The sequence below is a fragment of the Poromitra crassiceps genome, assembly GCF_964638095.1.
Source record: "Poromitra crassiceps genome assembly, chromosome: 1".
Lineage (NCBI taxonomy): Eukaryota > Metazoa > Chordata > Actinopteri > Beryciformes > Melamphaidae > Poromitra > Poromitra crassiceps.
The window spans coordinates 42243209-42266671 of NC_139623.1; the positions used below are offsets into that span (position 1 = coordinate 42243209).

At 46.8% G+C, this 23463-nt stretch overlaps 1 protein-coding gene across 2 annotated transcripts in view; it reads right to left on the minus strand.

Annotated features, from left to right (window-relative positions):
* The window catches only part of med13a (mediator complex subunit 13a), a 260218-nt gene that overhangs the window by 162373 nt on the left and 74382 nt on the right, over window positions 1-23463 (minus strand). For both annotated transcript variants that reach the window (XM_083638644.1, XM_083638643.1), the window contains exon 3: window positions 22834-23002. In XM_083638644.1, the coding sequence (XP_083494770.1) occupies window positions 22834-23002 (169 nt within the window). The remainder of the gene's footprint in view (window positions 1-22833; window positions 23003-23463) is intronic.

Here is a 23463-nt window from a genome sequence, read left to right on the forward strand (position 1 = left end):
CGGAGAGGAGAGGAAGGGGAGACAGAGAGGAGAGGAAGAGGAGACAGAGAGGAGGGGAAGAGGACACGGAGATGGAGAGGAGGGGAAGAGGAGACAGAGAGGTGAGGAAGGGGAGATGGAGAGGAGGGGAAGAGGAGACAGAGAGGAGAGGAAGAGGAGACAGAGAGGAAGGGAAGGGGAGACAGAGAGGAGAGGAAGAGGAGACAGAGAGGAAGGGAAGAGGAGACAGAGAGGAGAGGAAGAGGAGACAGAGAGGAGGGGAAGGGGAGACAGAGAGGAGAGGAAGAGGAGACAGAGAGGAAGGGAAGAGGAGACAGAGAGGAGGGGAAGAGGAGACAGAGAGGAGAGGAAGAGGAGACAGAGAGGAGGGGAAGGGGAGACAGAGAGGAGGGGAAGAGGAGACAGAGAGGAGAGGAAGAGGAGACAGAGAGGAGGGGAAGGGGAGACAGAGAGGAGAGGAAGAGGAGACAGAGAGGAAGGGAAGAGGAGACAGAGAGGAGAGGAAGAGGAGACAGAGAGGAGGGGAAGAGGAGACAGAGAGGAGAGGAAGAGGAGACAGAGAGGAGAGGAAGGGGAGACAGAGAGGAGAGGAAGGGGAGATGGAGAGGAGGGGAAGGGGAGACAGAGGAGGGGAAGAGGAGACAGAGAGGAGGGGAAGAGGAGACAGAGAAGAGGGGAAGAGGAGACAGAGAGGAGGGGAAGAGGAGATGGAGAGGAGAGGAAGGGGAGACGGAGAGGAGGGGAAGAGGAGAAGGAGAGGAGGGGAAGAGGAGACAGAGAGGAGGGGAAGAGGAGACGGAGAGGAGGGGAAGAGGAGACAGAGAGGAGAGGAAGAGGAGACAGAGAGGAGGGGAAGAGGAGACAGAGAGGAGGGGAAGAGGAGACGGAGAGGAGGGGAAGAGGAGACGGAGAGGAGGGGAAGAGGAGACAGAGAGGAGAGGAAGAGGAGACAGAGAGGAGGGGAAGAGGAGACAGAGAGGAAGGGAAGAGGAGACAGAGAGGAAGGGAAGAGGAGACAGAGAGGAGAGGAAGAGGAGACAGAGAGGAGGGGAAGAGGAGACGGAGAGGAGGGGAAGAGGAGACAGAGAGGAGGGGAAGAGGAGACAGAGAGGAGGGGAAGGGGAGACAGAGAGGAGGGGAAGGGGAGACAGAGAGGAGGGGAAGAGGAGACAGAGAGGAGGGGAAGGGGAGACAGAGAGGAGGGGAAGAGGAGACGGAGAGGAGGGGAAGAGGAGATGGAGAGGAGGGGAAGAGGAGACAGAGAGGAGAGGAAGAGGAGACGGAGAGGAGGGGAAGAGGAGACGGAGAGGAGGGATTAACTATGACGACTGGCCCTGCTCTCTGCCATGTAGCCTCTGGTCATGTGGGAAGCTGGGAGGAATGGGAGGAATGCTAGGGTAGAGTGGCTGAGGAGGCAGGAGGGAGAGAGACAGAGAGAACAGGTAGAGTGGCTGAGGAGGCAGGAGGGAGAGAGACAGAGAGAACAGGTAGAGTGGCTGAGGAGGCAGGAGGGAGAGAGACAGAGAGAACAGGTAGAGTGGCTGAGGAGGCGGGAGGGAGAGAGACAGAGAGAACAGGGAGTAGTGTGAGGGCAGTGTGAGGGTCCCTGCACCACCCTGGTTTTTTTCTTGTTGTCAGAATCCCAATATGGGTTTCCCCAGTGCCATAGCTTTATGTGGTATTTTTACAATATTTCACACCACTTTAAAATAGAGATGCACTGATCCTTTCTCCAATCCAGATTTTGAGAACTGCCCGATACCGATATCAGAGCTCTTGGCAACTCCCCCAAGCAGCTGCAGCCTCCACCTTTACTTAGTAGCTGGCTCCTACTGTCACGTCATTTTTTAGTCTTTGGCTTGGTTATCAATTATGTCATAGCATTAGTTACCTCGTTCATAATATTCCATAAGATTAAATTCAGCAATTAATAAAGGTCCAATAGATATTTCCAAAACAATTTTTCCACTGTAAATAGCACCAAAACTAAGGACATGTTGTTGAGTTAGCTTAGCTAACTGTTAATGTTGCTAGCTCACTGACTACTACTACTTACTAGCACTGTTTCATGTTATGTTACGGGTGGGTTAATGGTCCAGCGCAAGCTATGAATGGAATCTGGATCGGAACGTGGATCGTCAGCGAGCGACGTCATTCCGATATCCGAATTATGTCCAGGGGCGTTGGAAGTACTTTTAGGTAGGGGGTGCTGCCACCGATTCAACATTGGGGGGGACGGCTGACGGCGCCCACAGGGCGCCAAAAAATTTGGCCACTTTGTCGCCAGATTAGAGGAATATTAATATTAAGATTAGACTGTTGTGTCATTATTCAGTCACCTTTTCTCACTCACCTCCATGTCACCACTTGCTCCCACTGCTGTGTTGGAATCCTCATTCTCTCTCCCACCCTTTTTGGACTTTTAGCCATATTTAGAGGAATATTAAATTTTAAATTAACATTAGGATTATACTGTTGTGATGTCATTATTCAGTGTCTTCTCCTCTTCTCTGCAGCATTACTCAATTTACCCTCAGGACTCAGGGACAGTGAGAGCCTACCTGCTATTCCTCCGATATATCCAGGGCCGGATTAATAGTACCATGGGCCCCCGGTGCTATTCATTTTCTAAGCTATTCATTTAGCCTTTTAAGGTAGTCATAAAGATTATATCTTCCAGACTGAAATGTTATAACAGAAGTGGAGTATTGGCCAGAATTACATGAACATTTGGACACTTATTCAGCGGGTATTTTGCATGTTGCGTTTAGGTGCACTGTAAAAAAAAAAAAAAAAAAAAAAAAATCTTTTTTTTTTTTTTTTTTTTTTTTACATCTCTTGCCACCAGGGGGTGCTGCAGCGCCCACCGCACCGTGCTTCCAACGCCTTTGATTATGTCAGTATCTGCACCCGACACCGATATCCCATCTCTACTTTAAAAGGCTGTGATCTTTGCTCTCTAACCCCCCTAGCTGGCATTGAAAGCGGTGGAATAATGTTACAATCAGGTGTTACGAGTAACACATTTTTTCCTCTCTCTCACCACTGCTTTAAACGGTCCAAAATTATCGTTCAATGTCGCAAGATGTGTCAATTGAAGTCAGGTGGAAACGTCATCTGATACCTTGTTCACAGGCATTCTCCTAGATCAGGGGTGCCCAAATTATTTCCCATGAAGGGCCAAAACTCAATCTGGGTGGAGGGCCGAGGGCCAAAAATAAACGTTGTGGAATTACATTCAAATGTATTGTGTTTTATAGAAAATTAACATTCTAAATCTAAAATAACATTTCAATATAATAATCTACTTTTGATCTGTTTGGTAATTGTAATAATTTGCAATTGGTTATATATATTTAAAAAAACATCTGCATTTGTGGGGAGCTTAAACATTTAATCAGTAAACACCCAGTTAAAAACAGTTGTATTTTCCACCTTTGTAATCAAGAGAGAAATTTGACTTAATTCACAACTTGAAAAATCCTCAAGGTACTTTGAAAATCAGTTTCGTAGTGGCGACGTATATTGTACTCCTTCAAAACAGCCACTCTCTGTCTGCAAATGAGACAAACCGCTGTTGAATTTACTTCGGTAAAAAAATACTCGTCTTGCCTAAACTTTCTTTTGTCAGTGTGCCACTGCCGTGATATGATGATCTGTCCATCTTGCTGAGCTGGTGTAAAGCCAGTGACTGGGGAGGGATCAAATATCAGAGCTCACCCCCCAACCAGGTATTTCAGCCAACCAATCAGGAGCAATCAATCCTCAGATAGCAATGCCTCACACCCTGTGATAGAGTCAGGGAGAGAGAATACTAACTGCACAAAATGAACGTTAATCATAGATAGAAGAGTCCCGACATCTCCATTCAGGCGCGGACTGCATAATCGGGCACGTCGGGCAACTGCCCGGTGGCCTGGCCTGCAAAAAAAAAAAAAAAAATCACCCCCAAATCCGTGGCGGGCCAAAAAAAAAAGAGCGCGCAAACTTGGCCCGCGGGCCCCAAATTGGTCACCACTGTCCTAGATATAAAGTCATAATCCATCCTTGTCAACTGAGTGGTGCCAATTCATTTTCAGAAATAGTTTCCTTGTTTATTTCTGGCAATAACTTAAGCAATTGGCAGCGAGTTCCTGGATAAGAACCACTTGAACCGATGCGGTCAACACAAAAAATATGATTGGGATTTAGGCTGACTATATTTATGATGCATCAACACATGGGTCATGTGACACATGAGCATTCAAACAATATGAATGAGAAAGGGACGCTGCGTTAAATTGTTGCACTGAAGTGATGCAATGGCAAACAGCCTATTAATAATGTATAACAGTGCGGCAATTAAGGAAGTGACCCATACCAATGAAAAACACTGGTATTTTCCTTTAAGAGCCATATTTATCTTGTGGACAGGATCTCTCTGGCAACATGATATATCCAGAGAGCTGGGTCACATGGTCCCGCAGCCCAGTCTCCCTGGAGTTCCTGTTGCTACAGAGACTGATGGAGTGTGGGGAAGACCGGGGCGGGGGGGTATTAAGGGGAGGTGCTGGGTAGACCTGTGTATTTTGTATCAGCCATACCATTGTCTGGATGCATACTAGATGTTAATCATGTTAATCAGCTTGCCGACATCCGTGTGCCTTTGTGCGTTAGTTACACCAATTATTCTGCTGAAAAGCTTGTGGACCCGGCTGTCCGCGAGTGCCATCCGTGGCTGCATAGTGATTGTTGACACGCATGTGTGTGTGTCTGCCTGTGTTTGTGTGTCTGTCTGCCTGTGTTAGTGTGTGTGTCTGTCTGCCTGTGTTTGTGTGTCTGTCTGCCTGTGTTTGTGTGCCTGTCTGCCTGTGTTTGTGTGCCTGTCTGCTAGGAGTGGGAATCACCAGATGCCCACGATACGATACTGAAACGATACTTGAGTCACGATACGATAGTATTGCGATACTGCGATATTTTCGATATTGCGATATATCGATATTGCGATATATTGAATATTGCGATATTTCGATATATTGCGATTTCTTATATTTTCAACTGCAAATGATGTCCCCAAAGGAAAACTTTGTCAACATCTGGTTTATATAAGAACAATTTTTCAGTCTGTACATCTGACTTCAACCATTTTATTGCAGCAACATTGTCAAGTAGACAGACCAACAACTTTCATAAAGTCATGTCATAGTTGCATGCACCTGACAAACTGAACTGTTTGTTACAGTCTACTTACAGTCCACCTTAACTGGATGTGTGTGTGGACTACTGTACTTATGTAGTTTTTGCAACTTCACTTCACTTACACAACACATCTTGTGCAGCCCATTCAGTAACTGGGGAATTTGTAAATTACTGTTATGACAAAACTGTTACTGTTAAAACAAAATGAAAATATGCTACCGTTTGTTTACTGCTGGCCTTGGAACTAAAGTTTATAGTAGCCCGGTGGCCTGGCATGGCCTGCAAAAAAAAAAAAAAATTTTTTTTTTGCAATATCGATACTTGGCGTCCAAATATCGATACAATATCGTCAGGCAAAATATCGCAATACTGTGGTGTATCGATTTTTTCCCCCACCCCTACTGTCTGCCTATGTTTGTGTGTCTGTCTGCCTGTGTTTGTGTGTCTGTCTGCCTATGTTTGTGTGTCTGACTGCCTGTGTTTGTGTGGCTGTCTGCCTGTGTTTGTGTGCCTGTCTGCCTGTGTTTGTGTGTCTGTCTGCCTGTGTGTTTGTGTGCCTGTCTGCCTGTGTTTGTGTGTCTGTCTGCCTGTGTTTGTGTGTCTGTCTGCCTGTGTTTGTGTGTCTGTCTGCCTGTGTGTTTGTGTGCCTGTCTGCCTGTGTTTGTGTGTCTGTCTGCCTGTGTTTGTGTGTCTGTCTGCCTGTGTTTGTGTGCCTGTCTGCCTGTGTGTTTGTGTGCCTGTCTGCCTGTGTTTGTGTGTCTGTCTGCCTGTGTTTGTGTGTCTGTCTGCCTGTGTTTGTGTGCCTGTCTGCCTGTGTGTTTGTGTGCCTGCTTGTGTTTGTGTGCCTGTCTGCCTGTGTTTGTGTGCCTGTCTGCCTGTGTGTTTGTGTGCCTGTGTGTTTGTGTGTCTGTCTGCCTGTGTTTGTGTGTCTGTCTGCCTGTGTTTCTGTGCCTGTCTGTCTGCCTGTGTTTGTGTGTCTGTCTGCCTGTGTGTTTGTGTGCCTGTCTGCCTGTGTTTGTGTGTCTGTCTGCCTGTGTTTGTGTGTCTGTCTGCCTGTGTTTGTGTGCCTGTCTGCCTGTGTGTTTGTGTGCCTGTCTGCCTGTGTTTGTGTGTCTGTCTGCCTGTGTTTGTGTGTCTGTCTGCCTGTGTTTGTGTGCCTGTCTGCCTGTGTGTTTGTGTGCCTGCTTGTGTTTGTGTGCCTGTCTGCCTGTGTTTGTGTGCCTGTCTGCCTGTGTGTTTGTGTGCCTGTGTGTTTGTGTGTCTGTCTGCCTGTGTTTGTGTGTCTGTCTGCCTGTGTTTCTGTGCCTGTCTGTCTGCCTGTGTTTGTGTGCCTGTCTGTCTGCATGTGTCTGTCTGCCTGTGTGCCTGTCTGTCTGCCTGTGTGTTGGTGTGTGTGCCTGTCTGTCTGTGTGTTGGTGTGTGTGCCTGTCTGTCTGTCTGTTGGTGTGTGTGCCTGTCTGTCTGTCTGTGTGTGTGTGTGTGTGTGTGTGTGTGTGTGTGTGTGTGTGTGTGTGTGTGTGTGTGTGTGTGTGTGTGTGTGTGTGTGTGTGTGTGTGTGTGTGTGAGTGTGTGTTGCGCTGGGAGCAGGGAGGGGCTAAATTTAGCACTTTAGCCCCAGACTGGAGGCAGTGGCCCTTTATCCTGCACTGTCCTACTTAACAAAGCGCTGCTCTCTGCCTCCGCCCACCACAGGGCGCCGCGCCACAACTCACACACTCACTCACCTCCCATCATCACCGCCACAACCACACCCACATCACACACACACACACACACACACACACACACACACACACACACACACGCGCACGCACACGCACGCACACACACGCACACACACGCACACACACACACACACACTCAGGCACGCAGAAAAGTGCACACTGATGCAGATATGCATGTCACATGTATGTATTGTATAATAGGCCATGTGTTGCACTCATTCACGAGCGTTGGGTCTTGTAAGACGAGCTGCTGCACACTGGCCTCCTTCATGACCTACAGCTTGATTTGAGATGATGCTTCAAGTCAACAGAAAGGCACAATAGACTATAGACATATTGACATGCAGCAGAGCAGTCATCTGACACTATGGAATGGAATACATTGCACACCATGCAAATGGCGCACAACTATATTGAACGCATCGCAAACAGATGAACGACGAAAGCAAGCAGACATGATCTGTTTTGTTCTGGACAAATTGAAATGTCAAAGCAGACTGGTTTTATTGTTCCAATAAAGCAGCCAATTAGGAGCAGCAAGTCAATGAGTTTTTTTCTCTTGCTCTCTCTCTCTCTCTTTTTTTTAAAGATCTGCCTTAAGCTGGCCAATAGAGCGCAAGCATCCATTCACCTTGGAAACACACAATCCCAGGGTGCATTTCCCTGCTGCCATGACAACCAGGAGGAGCCTCTCTCTCCCGCCTCCCTCTGTCTATCTCCTGTGTTCTCTGCCTCTCGCTCTCTCTGGCTGTTTCCTATAGCTAGTCTACCTAGCAGCACCAGATTCACAGAAACAACCAGGCTGTACAGCGTGGAGCCGCCTCTACTCCAGACAAAGAAAATCACTGTCAGATACATCTAGACAGTGTAGGAATTTAGCCAGGGGCAAGGGCAAAAATGCCCGCAAGAAATCTCAGAATGCCACTAAAAACCTTGATCATAGGGCAAAAATTGCCCTGAATATTTTGATAATTTTATTTTCATTCAATTCATTTAATTCATTTAATTTCCATCTCTAACACACACTCAGCACCTGCAAGCTGGTTGCCAGAGGATGATGACACACTCAGCGCTGTTGTTCACACACACTTTATGCACTAATTACTATTTTTTAAAGTGCCCCCCAAATTTTGTAAATGCCCCCAGTTTTTAGACTGTGGGGGAAAAAAGTGCCCCCAAAATATGTTTTAAATGTCGTACACTGCATCCAGACATATTGCTGTGTTCTTTCCCCCCCAAAAACACAGTCAGCATCATGGGTTGTCAGTCAACCACAGCGCAGACTGCCTTCTTCGCGCAAATGATTTTGATGAACAAGATTTGACCACTCGATGCACACTGGCACAATAAACAGCAATCTGTTAAACCATTAAATAGCACCGTGTGACAGCTCATTTTCAATATTTCACATTTCAGGTTATATTTTGCAACACTTATTTGTCTTAACTGCAACAGTAGACAAACAGTCTGCAAAGAGTCTGTCACCAGAGTCTGTCTGCAGGTATGTAGCACTTTACTCTATGTTGTCAGTACTGGTCGAGCTTAGCATCGTTCTCCCATTGAAGACAGAGCAACAGCGGTGTTGACTTTTGTTTCCTTACCGCACAAATTAGCGAAGCCATTCAAACTGTTGCGGTAACCACCATCAAAAAAAATAAGCTAATGTGTTATAAAATAACTGGTTCCTTCCTGAATAAACTTTTCAAATGCATCCTGTAGTAGCGAGGGCTTTGATGTCCGACCATAAATGACGCTTTTGAGCTGAGTTTGCAGCAGGAATAATGGTGGGAATTTGGCTGGCACGTCACTTGCAAGCAGGCAAGCACCTATTCATTATTGAAACACAGACAACATAGGAGAGGCTACTGAACACTGTTTGACAGTAACACACTTGCAAGCACAAAGAACAAATCTTTCTTGAAACTAAATGTGCAAATAACAGAAACAGTTGATAGGCCATTACACATTTATTACGGTAAGAAAGGTAAGAAATAAATACATATCCTATCCTATGCATGTATTGTTTTGTTTCATTTGGTGTAAATGCAGCGTAAAATAACGGGAACTTCGGGAAGGATTTATGAAAATTGGCAGTGGATGTGATTTATCAAGAGGTGGTGGCCGTGGTCAGCTGCTGAATGCACACATGTGTGAGGCATGGGATAGCTCTGCTGAAACACTCTCAGGAACAGAGGGAGTCGTGACACAGTCACTTATCATTTCATTATAACTGAAGCTTCTTTGGCAGACAACATGCAGACTTCGCTAAATACACTAAAAGGTTGCACGCTCTTCTCATTTGCTGACACTTATAGAGACACTGCATGAAATAGGCCACGCCCATCAGAGGGGAAAGCTCTCCATTCACTTCCAAACACCAGCGTCTTCTGTATACCGTAAATTCCGGACTATAAGCCGCGGCTTTTTCCCCGTTTTTTGGCCCTGCGGCTTATATAACGGTGTGGCTTATCTATGGATTTTTTCAGAAAAAAAAAAAAAAATACAAATAAAATCTCTCTTTTTTAGCACTCTTTCTAACTATAAATCCACTTCTGTTTTAATTTCCTCTCTTGCCCTCTTTTCACCACACCGCGGACACTGTGTGCACTGTAAAAATAAACAAAGGTGGTGTTGTGTTATGTTGTTTTGTTGAAATGTTACGGTAATACGGTAAATGGGAGCTTCCTCAAACAGCCATCTCTTTCCCGACAATCCCCTCTGTGCGTGACCCCTTACATATGGTAATTACGGTAAGCAAACGGCCACTCGGTGACCTCCAAAATCGATGGATTTTACAGGTTACACAGCTTCATCAGCACATTTTATGTGCATTGCTTTGCTGCTTGTTTTTTCGATTATTTTATATATAATCTAACATCATGCTTCAAAAGATGGAGAACTGGCTGTGTTACGACGATGGCGGCGAGAAGAAGAAGGAAAGAAGGAAATCGAGCAGCAGCACGTAACCTTGGCATCAGGGTGTTGACACAGAGAGCAGACGGCCGAGGTGTGTCCACCGTTCAGATCCGACTGAAGGCCAAAACAGTCGCCACCGAAATGAAAATTGAACATTTTAGAGGTGGACCATCCTGGTGTTTCAGATTTATGAGACGAAAGGGACTGTCCGTCAGGGCGCGGACGACTGTGTGTCAGCAACTCCCTCCCGACTACCAGGAGAAAATTACAAACTTCGGCGAATTCACACAAAGAAAGATCAAGGAATATTCCATCGGACCGGAGCAGATCATAAATATGGATGAAGTGCCTTTGACGTTCGACCTGCCTCTCACTAGGACTGTTAACAAGAAAGGTGAATCGTCCATCACGTTGAGAACCACAGGTCACGAGAGAACGAATTTCACTTGTGTTCTTGGCTGCACAGCATCTGGAGTAAAGCTCCCGCCGATGGTGATTTTTAAGCGTCTCACAATGCCAAAAGAAAAGATCCCCAGCGGGATATGCTTGTTTTGTTGAAATGTTAATAAATGGGAGCTTCCCCAAACAGCCATCTCTTTCCCGACATTCCTCTCTGTGCACGAACCCTTACATATGGTAATTAAACATCAAAACACCCGCGGCTTATAGTCCGGTGCGGCTTATATATGTAAAAAACAGTCAATTTTGCTGCTGCGGCTTACCGGTGCGCCTTATAGTCCGGAATTTACGGTATATGTTCTTTGTGTGCAACACATGACATAGGAGAATGCCAGGATTGGGGGGGGGGGGGTTTGTTTCCCCCCGTTTTGGGCGTGGTTTCTGAATGATGACGCGCTCCGCAGTGTCTCTATCATGAGCCAATACCTCCGTGACACTGCCTTGCAGCAGCGAAAACGAGACAGTTGAGAGGTGTATGTGCGGCGTCTCCAGCTATGTGCAACCGTACCTTCACCAGGGCTCCATCTCTCCCACACTGGCACCTGTGAATAAGGCAGGCTCTCCTGCACTCGCTCCTGCAATGGAGTTGTGCTGGCTTTAGTTGGTTGACCAAGTTGCAAATGATTTGCATGGTCTAAAGCCCTCTGCAACGCACTTGAAACTTTGTCTGAAACTCAGCTGCAACAGTTGCAAAACTCTCAACTTTGTGAAACTAGTTTCATGCCCAGCCAATCAAAACGCTGATAATTAATGCACTGATGGCTCTCTTCCTGTTCTCCGGGACAGCCATAATGAAAGAAAGTAGCCAGTGGCAGAAGAAAACCTGATACAACTGTCCAAATTGATAATATCGAGCTAAAAAACGCAAGTTACAATGACCCTCACCACTTGATACAGTAATCTACTCTCGCGAGAGAGAGAAAAGGAAAAACATGACAGATGAAACATTACCAATCTAGCTGGCTTGTTTTAGTGAAACAAACTATGAGACTTGATTATTTATGAATTGCTTTGTGTAAATGTCAAGTTGCACGAAAGTTATGTTTCATGCAATTTGCAACCTGCAACTAGTCGCCTGAAAGATTCAGCGCGTAAACACCAATTTCACATGCAGCCAAAGCAGCCCATGTTGTGTCAAAAATGCAGGAAGTAACACGATATAAAAAGTTAATGGGCATGCTGCTAACATACAATTTATATCAGTTCAAAACTGCCTGTACCTACCTTCTTGTGTGTACTAAGTACTACCATACTGGTTTAAATAAGCAATTGGATACTTTCCAATCTTTGCTGAGCAAGAATTCTGCGCAAAAACAATTAAACGTCGGTCCCAAATAGACACCATTTTTGGTAAATAAACCCCCGGGCGTTTATTTGAAGTTTTACGGTATGCACATTGTATTAGCGCAGTTGCAATTCTAATTAATGACCTGCGTCTCCGCTCATTTGCGTGTGGTGAAGCGGGGATCAGCTTGACTCTGCGGTCGGCATGATGATGTGATATCAGCAGCTCTAGAAGACAATGCACATTCAGTTTGGTGTCTACTGTTTACCGCCACAGTGTAAACGCTGCATACGATTGAGACAATTACCAGAGGCGAACACGAGCCAGACACAACACAACACAGACTGAAAATGGCAGCAGGGAGGAGGGGGACATATGAGAGAGTGTCAGGAGAGAGAGTGCGAGAGAGTCAGAATGAAAGGGGGGGGGGGTAGAGAGAGAGAGAGGAGAGAGCGAGTGAGAGAGAGATGATGTAAGCATTTCAAAACAGGCTGAGGTTTGGGGTTTAGGTTATAAACACTGTCGACAGCTTCTACCAACTGGAGGCTTCGGAGACGCGCCGCATAAACCTCTACACAGGGCTCCAGAGTGCGTGTATTTACACACATTTTCCCACCTTAAAAGTGCCCATAAATATTTTCATAACACGCACTGGTGCGTGCACCTTGGATTTTGTAGCGTCTTTCTCTCTCTCTCACCCTACTCTTGTACCACAGCGTGCGGCGCGGTCAAGCTAAATCTCTCACATAGAAAGACAGGGGAAATACAAAAATAAAATGTTTTCAATTGCTTGAGTGCTTTAGGCTTGGGCCGAATCGTTTTACTTTGAAAATCCTACTGGAAGTCGTATCGTCCTTATCGCTAGTAGAACACAGACAGGACAGTCCGGACTCCGCAGCCAGCCAATATAGCAACTGCAAACTTTTCATTATGAAAATACATCTTATATATGAATTACTGTATATTCATGAGATCTCCTTTTGTCTACAATGTGTTATCCCATAAGCCAGTACTCTTTGCTATACCATAAGCCAGTACTCTTTGCTATCCCATAAGCCAGTACACTTTGCTATCCCATAAGCCAGTACTCTTTGCTATCCCATAAGCCAGTACACTTTGCTATACCATAAGCCAGTACTCTTGGGTTACTTCTTTTTTGTCTCTTGCGGTTATCTTGCAGCTACATTAAAAACGCTGAGTTTGGAAAAATCTAAGCTCTGTCATCCAATGGCCACTGGGGGCGCTTATCTGTTATTGTTCAGCAAGACTTCCATTGGAATGCATGACCTAAACCTGTGATGCCGTCAACATTTCAAATCTGCTGTTAGAAAACAAATCTGTTGTTAGAAAACAAATCTACTGTTAGAAAACAGAACAGTAGAGAGATTTTGTTCACCCAGACTGCGACGCAGAAATGTACATCAGCCTATCAACAAATGACATGAAAATGTTTTCTAATTAATACCCAGTTATTTTTCTTGTTCCTTTCTTTTTGTGTGTGTAAGATTTGATTGTGGTTCCGACACCCAAGGTCACTCCTGGGCTCATTCCACCATCAGCTCCAGTAGCCGGTACAGTGGAGGACTGACTCATTAAATATGATAGTGATAGACAAATGTACTGTATTTGCAATTGGAATTCTGGTTTGTTTTTGCGTGGGCTGACTGAGCAATAACGATGATCACTTTTCAATGTGTTTACATGTTTCTATCCAGGGTTCCCACACCACCTTCAACATTTCAACTTTCAAAGGCCCAATTCCCCAAATTCAAGGCCCTAACACAGCATAGTTTGAGACATGGACCAAGGTGAATTACTGTTACAACACAGATTTTTTTTTATAATGAAAACTAGCAGAAGCTCACAGACAATTAAAGAGAGATTCTTGAATGTGTGAACACTTCTCAACTCAACTGTGCTGTGTTAGTTCCAATTGCAAATGGCAGAAACCCACCGACTGCAACACTCGTTACAAAAATATTTTGTTCTCACTTGCCGAAAGCTGAAGGCGGAACAAAATTAAACAGAGGTGGCCCCCTTGTAATTCTCTAGGCAGGAAAAACCTTAAATTCAAGCACTTTCAATGACCCACCCATGTCTATTTTCAAAAACTTTTAATTCCTTGATTTTAATTTTCAAATTTACAACCTTTCAAGGATTTCAAGGAACCGTGGGAACCCTATTCTATCTGTGGGGGAAATGTTTCCAGCTGCTGGGTGCGAGCGCCGCTTAAAGAATAGAAAACAAAACACTTAGACACCACCTGGACCATAAGAATGACATACACACTCAAACTGTCCACATTCCACTTTGAGTAAGGTAACCCAGTGCACAATAGGGGTGTCAAAAATAATCGATTATAAGATGCATCGTGATGCGGACGTGCACGATTCTGCATCGATTCACAAATGTCAAAAATCGATTATATATATAAAAAAAAAAAGAAAATAAATAATAATAATCAAATAAAATATAATGGAAGTACATGCAGTTGTTTATTTTAATTATGGATCATAATACAATGCAATTCCAAATGCACTTTTATTTTAAAAGTAGCTACACAGTGAGAAAAAAGAAAGTGAGAAAAAATAAATCATGTATTGCGGAAAAAAGTGATGCATCGATTTAACACATTCACTGCCAGCCGTTTTTCAATACTGTAGTTAGCTTCTGCCAAGGTTTTTTTTTGAGGATTCTGGCTCATCTTTCAAGAGCCGAGGATTCGTTTCTGTTAGGATTTTGTGAACACACAATATCTCAAAAGAACTAATAGAATGTGTGCTTTCTCTGTCTAAAAGAGTTAGTTTGTAGAGTTAGTAGTTATGTAAGCATTAGCAGTTGAATACAGCATGGTTTCAGCGTCTGAAAATTTATTCTGAGATAAACGGCTTTTTGTGAAATTCGATAGAACAGTCACTTTAACCATTCATTTTTGGCATCAGTAAGACGTCAGACATCTAAACAATAGTTTTGAACAGTAATTTCCTCCATAACAGCAGGAAACCCCCCTCTGCTTCAAACTCCTCCCTCCGTGGGCGTTCTCCTCCGCCCTCCTTGGCTCTGCAGCGGGTCTGTCACAAACGAGTTGCTGCTGCCTGGCTGCTGCCTGGCAGTCTGGATGGGGCTCGCTGGATGGGGCTCGCTCGTTTCTTGGCGTTTCGGTTGAGAGCTCTGATGAAGCTCTTGCCATTCTGCGCTTATTTATGCTGCGTGTTTCAAAGTGTGCACCCAGTCTATTCTTGGAACCCCCCACCGTTGCCACCGCTGTGCGTCAGTGCGAAAGCGAAAGCGTTTTCGCCATCCATTTTACAGTATGAGAACGGCTTCCTCGCGCTTTTCCCTGCAGTTTTGGCTCGCCTCTTTCTACTCTGGAGAGACATGTCGCCACTCAGTGGGTCGGTAAAATATATTATACACATTCAATACCTCCAATATTTGTATAGGAGACGTAAAAGGGTTGGATCCACGTCCCACCGTCAAATTTTTTTTTTTTTTTTTTAAGCCGAGATATCTCGTCATTGGCAGTCAACCGTTGGATTTTGTAAGCCGAGATATCTCGTCAATGGCAGTGAACGTGTTAAGATGCATTGAGATGCATCGATAATCGTAATCGAATCGAATCGTAGCCCTCTGAATCGTAATCGAATCATGAGGCCAGTGAAGATTCACAGCCCTAGTGCACAATCAATTGTGCTGTTTGGCACACTACCAGGGCACAAAAAGGAAATTCTCCAAACAGGCAAGGATACAACCTCAATTGGCATTACTACCATCTCATACACCCCACCTGTGTTTGTGCACACGCATGTCAGCACACAATTCACTTTATAGAGCACACATGGGCAAAATGTGGCCCCGGCCCCTGGACCATCTCAATCCGGCCCCCAACGTCCTCAAAGAAAAGCAAAACGTCAAAACGCCCCAAAAACTCAATAAAAGGCAGAATTATGTTAATAAATCTCATCTGCTACAGCCATTGGATTTGTATGACTATTATATCGGGAGATTAACAGGAAATGACCAATCACAACAGGGGAAAGGGTTAAAAATAGGGAGACTCCCGTGAAAATCAGGAGTGTTGGCAGGTATGATCTCCAATGTGTGGCCCTTCGCTTACTTGATGTAAGTCAGTGTGGCCCTCTTGAAAAAACTTTGCCGACCCCTGAAGCAGCAGAGAGATACAAAGTTCTATATGAAGACAACGGTGTGGTTTTCTACTTTGCTCCAGTCAGTAGTCGTATAGATAATTGGTTCTCAAATGGGGGTCCGTGGCACTTTGCAAGGGGGTCCGTGGAAAGTTTTCAGTAAAATACAAATAAAAACTTTTTTTTTGCAAAAGCTTCATAGTTCAACGAAAATATTGTATACTTTAAATCTAAAATGGTTCATGGATTACATTCTAATCTAACAAACCCATCACTTTAAAAGTCAAGCACGTTACCGTGGAAACAATTAAGCTTAGCCCAAAATCACAAATGAGAATGAGAGGGTCGCCGGTATATTTTCTATCTTGTAAGGGGTCCTTGGCTGAAAAACGTTTGTGAACCTCTGGTATGGATGAAGAGGCTATTCTGACTGGTGCGGTGCCCAACCTGCTGCTGAAGAACAGGTTTGCCCAGGTTCTCTGATGGAAGCTGAACAGGGTGCGTTTAGGAAACAGACAGGTGGAGGTGTCAGCAAACACTGTTAGCTAATGATCCAGGAGTTAGCAGATGTGGTTGGAGAGCAGAGGGCGACAGGGCGGTGGATGACATGAGGAGCGGGGGGGGGGGGGGGGGTATTTTGCAGGCTAGACTGAAGGACTGCTTTCTAGGCCGTTAGCAGGACAAGTATCCTAGAATCAGCCCTAACTGATACCAGCCAGGAAACAATGGCACAGTTATGCATACGTTTTTATTGGACAATAAAAGTGGGAAATTCCCGGACCTTTTAAATCCCTCCCCCCCTATGGCATCTGGAAGTGACTGAGGATGATGTCAGGTGCAAGCGCTGGAATGAAAGGGGATGGCAGTGCCTAATATTAATATATTAAAGGGGATGGCAGTGCCTGCAGGGCTGCTGGACGCTCTGCTCTCTGGGCCGGCCTCTGTAGGACAACGCTGAGCATCTCCATGGTGAGAGGACACACGGGGAGGAGAGAGGCTCCTGGTTGCCCACTTGGGTGTCGTGTACTCTGCATCGCTACCGCTACTCAAACAAAATGTCTCTTGGGGGGGAGGGGAGGGGGTTGTCTCATGGAAAAAAATAACATGGCGTGAATCAATTTAATAATTGCAAACACCCCAACCATGCATGCGCTAGTGACATCAACACACACACACACACGCACGCACGCGCACACACACACACACAAAATGGGTCTTGTCAGAGCAATTTTGAGAGAGAGTGGCGTCAGCGGAGGATCAAAATGCGTGACTCATTAGCCAATGAACAGCCAGGAAGGGGTCTCGCGCTACTTTTGAATGCTAAAATAAAGCTGATAATGTACAATTTGATTCTGGGGGGGGGGGGGGAAACGTTCAAAGTACAACACAAACTGTCCATTTTGCTGCAACTCGACAGTGCTGGATCTTTCGATCGTTGATCGTTGATCTGCCCCGGATGGGGTTACAGTGCCCATCTTCCCCCTCTGTGAAACCTTCTTCAGAGAAACCACAGAAGGGGGAAGATACGCACTGTAACCCCATCCGGGGCAGATCAACGCTGACTGCTGTGTTGTTGTTAGCTTAGCTTCTAGCTATTAGCTAAATAATTATATTTACAACCATAATGAACCATGATCTGACAGAAAAAGTGTCATTTAGAGAGCGCGTGCACTCCCGTCCATCATGCCCCACGCTGGCCGCAGGCTCTCGTTATAGCCTGTTTGAGGAGACTACTCGGACCTCAAAATCTTCCGTGGGCATCCGAATGAAGCCAAACTATTTCGGTGAGTAAAACATCATATTTTAACCTGGAAATGAGGACTGTGGGGTAAAAAACCGAAATTCTCCTTTAATCCAGGACCTTACTTCTGGGAACACTTGAAAGTAAAAAACGGGTCCATTGGAGTGAAGGGAGATGTCGTGACTCTGCTATATATACGGCTCTGGGTCTTGTGAATTTCCCTCACAGCTTTGTAGTGCTGCTTTGTTGTGGGAATCCCAGCGTGGCAGGGGGCACAGCGGAGCCAAGCAAAGACAACAACATCCTCCACGACAACTCACACCACTATTTATAACCTGCCATGTCTGCTCTGTGACACTGGAAGGCGACGTAGAGACAGACAGACAGACAGCCAGACAGACAGACACAGACAGACAGACAGACAGACAGACAGACAGCCTGTGAATTCCAGAGCTGAGGAAAGACCAATGTTTTGTTTTCCTTGACTGGGGCCCTCTGTGATCAACCTACTGAGGAAAGGCAGTAGAATACAAAAAAAGAAAGAAAAAGGAGAGAGGAGTAGCTTCCTCTTCTGCATGATTGTGTCTATATTTGTCTATTATTCTGCCATACTTGTCCTGAAAGCTAGCAGGCAGTGTGTCTGTGTCCGATCCTGAAAGGTTCTGCACCAGACCTGGCAAAGCGTCTGATCTGCCCGCTGCACAGCCTGATGATATAACAGCAGATAGCGGAGCTCCGGCCATGTCTACCCTGGCCTGGAAACAAACACACGTGCGTGCGTGCGTGCGTGTGTGTGTGTGTGTGTGTGTGTGTGTGTGTGTGTGTGTGCATGCACGCACAAACACACACACCAGATTATGTCGCTTGCATGGCCCCATGGTCACCTGATTTCCTGGGGAATCTGGCAACAACAACAATGTTTTCCCGGGATGTTTTCCCGCACACGTGCACACACACACACACACACACACACACAGAGTAGAGCTGATAGTATCCACTGTACAAGCTGTCCAGACAGCATGAACACAGCCTCCTTGTTTGTTTCTAGAACTTTACATCAACTTTTATTTTCACCACTAGGGGGTGCTCTGCCAGCAGCAACCTCCCCAACTCCTCATCCAATTCTGCCCTGCAATCGTTACACATACATGCAATGCATACATTTCATCTGCAAACGTCTCAGTTCACCAAATAATACTTATTCAAAACAAATCCTAAAGGGACGGGGGCCCCTGAATAGGCACAGGGCTGCAGGAACTCTAGTACAGAGTGGTTCCCAACTCCCGGGCCAGGGAGGGTCCGCAAAGCATTTGCTGCCCGGCGCTGATATGATTCGGCGGGGCGAAAGAGAGAGAGACCTATAGCGTGCATATTGAGAGGGAGCGTGAAAGTGAAAGTAAAAAGACGGGAGCAAGGAGAGGATCGCAAAACATTCTGCATTAAAAAGACCGGCGCATGCTGGATCGGTTTTGTACGCCAGGTTCCAAGAGACGCCTCTTTTGTGCAACGCATTTCTATCGTGTGGCGTCCATCCACAATGATATGCAGCCTATTGATGTGAAGAAACAGCAGAACATCTCGCAGACACGAGAGAGAACGAGAAGTAAACATAGGCTGCTCCAACACACACAGGTTGAGTTGCAATGTTTTCATATGATGTTCATGCGAGGAGAATACGCCCCCCCCCCCAGTGTATTTAATACTGTATCCAAACATATGAACTTCCTCCCTCACACTATATGACAGTGTGAGGGAGGAAGACGTGGGTAAACAGCAGGTGTGAAGTGTGAGGAGACAGTGTGAGGGAGGAAGACGTGGGTAAACAGCAGGTGTGAAGTGTGGAAGGAGACAGTGTGAGGGAGGAAGACGTGGGTAAACAGCAGGTGTGAAGTGTGGAAGGAGACAGTGTGAGGGAGGAAGACGTGGGTAAACAGCAGGTGTGAAGTGTGGAAGGAGACAGTGTGAGGGAGGAAGACGTGGGTAAACAGCAGGTGTGAAGTGTGGAAGGAGACAGTGTGAGGGAGGAAGACGTGGGTAAACAGCAGGTGTGAAGTGTGGAAGGAGACAGTGTGAGGGAGGAAGACGTGGGTAAACAGCAGGTGTGAAGTGTGGAAGGAGACAGTGTGAGGGAGGAAGACGTGGGTAAACAGCAGGTGTGAAGTGTGGAAGGAGACAGTGTGAGGGAGGAAGACGTGGGTAAACAGCAGGTGTGAGGTGTGGAAGGAGACAGTGTGAGGGAGGAAGACGTGGGTAAACAGCAGGTGTGAAGTGTGGAAGGAGACAGTGTGAGGGAGGAAGACGTGGGTAAACAGCAGGTGTGAAGTGTGGAAGGAGACAGTGTGAGGGAGGAAGACGTGGGTAAACAGCAGGTGTGAAGTGTGGAAGGAGACAGTGTGAGGGAGGAAGACGTGGGTAAACAGCAGGTGTGAAGTGTGGAAGGAGACAGTGTGAGGGAGGAAGACGTGGGTAAACAGCAGGTGTGAAGTGTGGAAGGAGACAGTGTGAGGGAGGAAGACGTGGGTAAACAGCAGGTGTGAAGTGTGGAAGGAGACAGTGTGAGGGAGGAAGACGTGGGTAAACAGCAGGTGTGAAGTGTGGAAGGAGACAGTGTGAGGGAGGAAGACGTGGGTAAACAGCAGGTGTGAAGTGTGGAAGGAGACAGTGTGAGGGAGGAAGACGTGGGTAAACAGCAGGTGTGAAGTGTGGAAGGAGACAGTGTGAGGGAGGAAGACGTGGGTAAACAGCAGGTGTGAAGTGTGGAAGGAGACAGTGTGAGGGAGGAAGATGTGGGTAAACAGCAGGTGTGAAGTGTGAGGAGACAGTGTGAGGGAGGAAGACGTGGGTAAACAGCAGGTGTGAGGTGTGGAAGGAGACGGTGTGAGGGAGGAAGACGTGGGTAAACAGCAGGTGTGAGGTGTGGAAGGAGACAGTGTGAGGGAGGAAGACGTGGGTAAACAGCAGGTGTGAAGTGTGGAAGGAGACAGTGTGAGGGAGGAAGACGTGGGTAAACAGCAGGTATGAAGTGTGGAAGGAGACAGTGTGAGGGAGGAAGACGTGGGTAAACAGCAGGTGTGAAGTGTGGAAGGAGACAGTGTGAGGGAGGAAGACGTGGGTAAACAGCAGGTGTGAAGTGTGGAAGGAGACAGTGTGAGGGAGGAAGACGTGGGTAAACAGCAGGTGTGAAGTGTGGAAGGAGACAGTGTGAGGGAGGAAGACGTGGGTAAACAGCAGGTGTGAAGTGTGAAGAGACAGTGTGAGGGAGGAAGACGTGGGTAAACAGCAGGTGTGAAGTGTGAGGAGACAGTGTGAGGGAGGAAGACGTGGGTAAACAGCAGGTGTGAAGTGTGGAAGGAGACAGTGTGAGGGAGGAAGACGTGGGTAAACAGCAGGTGTGAAGTGTGGAAGGAGACAGTGTGAGGGAGGAAGACGTGGGTAAACAGCAGGTGTGAAGTGTGAAGAGACAGTGTGAGGGAGGAAGACGTGGGTAAACAGCAGGTGTGAAGTGTGAGGAGACAGTGTGAGGGAGGAAGACGTGGGTAAACAGCAGGTGTGAAGTGTGGAAGGAGACAGTGTGAGGGAGGAAGACGTGGGTAAACAGCAGGTGTGAAGTGTGAGGAGACAGTGTGAGGGAGGAAGACGTGGGTAAACAGCAGGTGTGAAGTGTGGAAGGAGACAGTGTGAGGGAGGAAGACGTGGGTAAACAGCAGGTGTGAAGTGTGAGGAGACAGTGTGAGGGAGGAAGACGTGGGTAAACAGCAGGTGTGAAGTGTGGAAGGAGACAGTGTGAGGGAGGAAGACGTGGGTAAACAGCAGGTGTGAAGTGTGAGGAGACAGTGTGAGGGAGGAAGACGTGGGTAAACAGCAGGTGTGAAGTGTGGAAGGAGACAGTGTGAGGGAGGAAGACATGGGTAAACAGCAGGTGTGAAGTGTGAGGAGACAGTGTGAGGGAGGAAGACGTGGGTAAACAGCAGGTGTGAAGTGTGAGGAGACAGTGTGAGGGAGGACGACGTGGGTAAACAGCAGGTGTTAAGTGTGGAAGGAGACAGTGTGAGGGAGGAAGACGTGGGTAAACAGCAGGTGTGAAGTGTGGAAGGAGACAGTGTGAGGGAGGAAGACGTGGGTAAACAGCAGGTGTGAAGTGTGAGGAGACAGTGTGAGGGAGGAAGACGTGGGTAAACAGCAGGTATGAAGTGTGGAAGGAGACAGTGTGAGGGAGGAAGACGTGGGTAAACAGCAGGTGTGAAGTGTGAGGAGACAGTGTGAGGGAGGAAGACGTGGGTAAACAGCAGGTGTGAAGTGTGAGGAGACAGTGTGAGGGAGGAAGACGTGGGTATGTGCTGCTCTCCTCCTCTCTGCCAGTGTCTCCATCTCTTATCAATAAAGCCAGACGCCCACAGCAACAAATCCAGCTCAGCAGATAGCAGAGAGGCAGCTCTCACAGGACAGCTCAGCTGTATGCAAACACACTTGCAGCAAGGGGCCAACAGACCTGCACCCCATTCAGACACTTTTTAAACCCTGATATCACAGCTATAATATAGTATAGATGTATGCTATTGGCTATATAGGCCTCTGTCCAAAGCACCTTACACTCCCGCAAACGCATACATTTCCACTGTACAGCTTCAGGCCGCACAGAACAGGGACGGAAAAGAGAAGACAGGGAGTGGGTCGTCTCTCCCCAGACTCAAATATGACATTGAATCGCTGCACTCTGCCTACTACATCAATGAGTCTGTGTTACCTTATAGCCCAAGCTGCTGTTTTGAGGGCGGGTCTGGGTGGGGGAACAAAAGGGAGTGGTTCATTTTCAAAAGTCAACAGAGTCAGGTCGGGTGGCACGCCTGATCGCTAAAGTCGTTACTGATCGGTGACAACATTTCCTGCTGAGTGCTGATTCATATAAAATGGCAAACTTTCATTGACAAAATCACCAGAGGATTTTTACTGTGAAGAGCACATACATCCACGACTTTTGAGAGAGAGAGAGAGAGAGAAGAAATAAGAAGAGAAGAGATGAGAGTGAAATAGAGCAGAGCAGAGTGTGTGTGTGTGTGTGTGTGTGTGTGTGTGTGTGTGTGTGTGTGTGTGTGTGTGTGTGTGTGTGTGTGTGTGTGTGTGGCATTGGCATCGGCATCTAGATTGGCCAACTGCAGCGTGACGTCGGGTTGCATCCCCCCCAAAGTAGGATAACCCTGTACTTCCTTGACGTACAACCGCAGCCACTAGCACTACCCCCATTGACCATGAATGGAGCATGTGTGTCTGTGTGTGGGTGTGTGTGGGGTGGGGGGGGGGGGGCAGTGCAGAGTGCTGTATCCTGTGTGAATCCAGCCTAAGATCTCTCCTGGCTCTGGCATTGAGACTATGGAGTGGGAGACTCACCTCTTGTTGATGGGCTTCTCGTCCTTCTCGTAGGGTTTGACAAACCACTTGCCGATGCGGACGAAGCTGCGGTTCATCAGGCAGCGCTCCAGCAGGTTGTGGATGGCTTTGAACAGCAGCGTGCGACACTCGTATGAGAGGCCGTTCTCCCACAGGCCGTCATCCTCAGCTGGAACAGGAGGAGAAAGACAGGTCAGGGATGGAGAGTGGGTTACTAGTCTGTGCGCTGCGTTTATGAACCGCTAGGAAATGTTCAAGGCCCACAAACAAAGGATATCTTTCTTGCTCAAAACTCTGGTTACAATTACAGTAAGTAAGCAAGGAATGGATGATAAGCTGGTTACCTTAGCGAGGCTGTTGGTAGCCTAAAGTAGCTGTTTACCTTAGCGAGGCTGTTGGTAGCCTAAAGTAGCTGTTTACCTTAGCGAGGCTGTTGGTAGCCTAAAGTAGCTGTTTACCTTAGCGAGGCTGTTGGTAGCCTAAAGTAGCTGGTTACCTTAGCGAGGCTGTTGGTAGCCTAAAGTAGCTGTTTACCTTAGCGAGGCTGTTGGTAGCCTAAAGTAGCTGGTTACCTTAGCGAGGCTGTTTGGTAGCCTAAAGTAGCTGGTTACCTTAGCGAGGCTGTTGGTA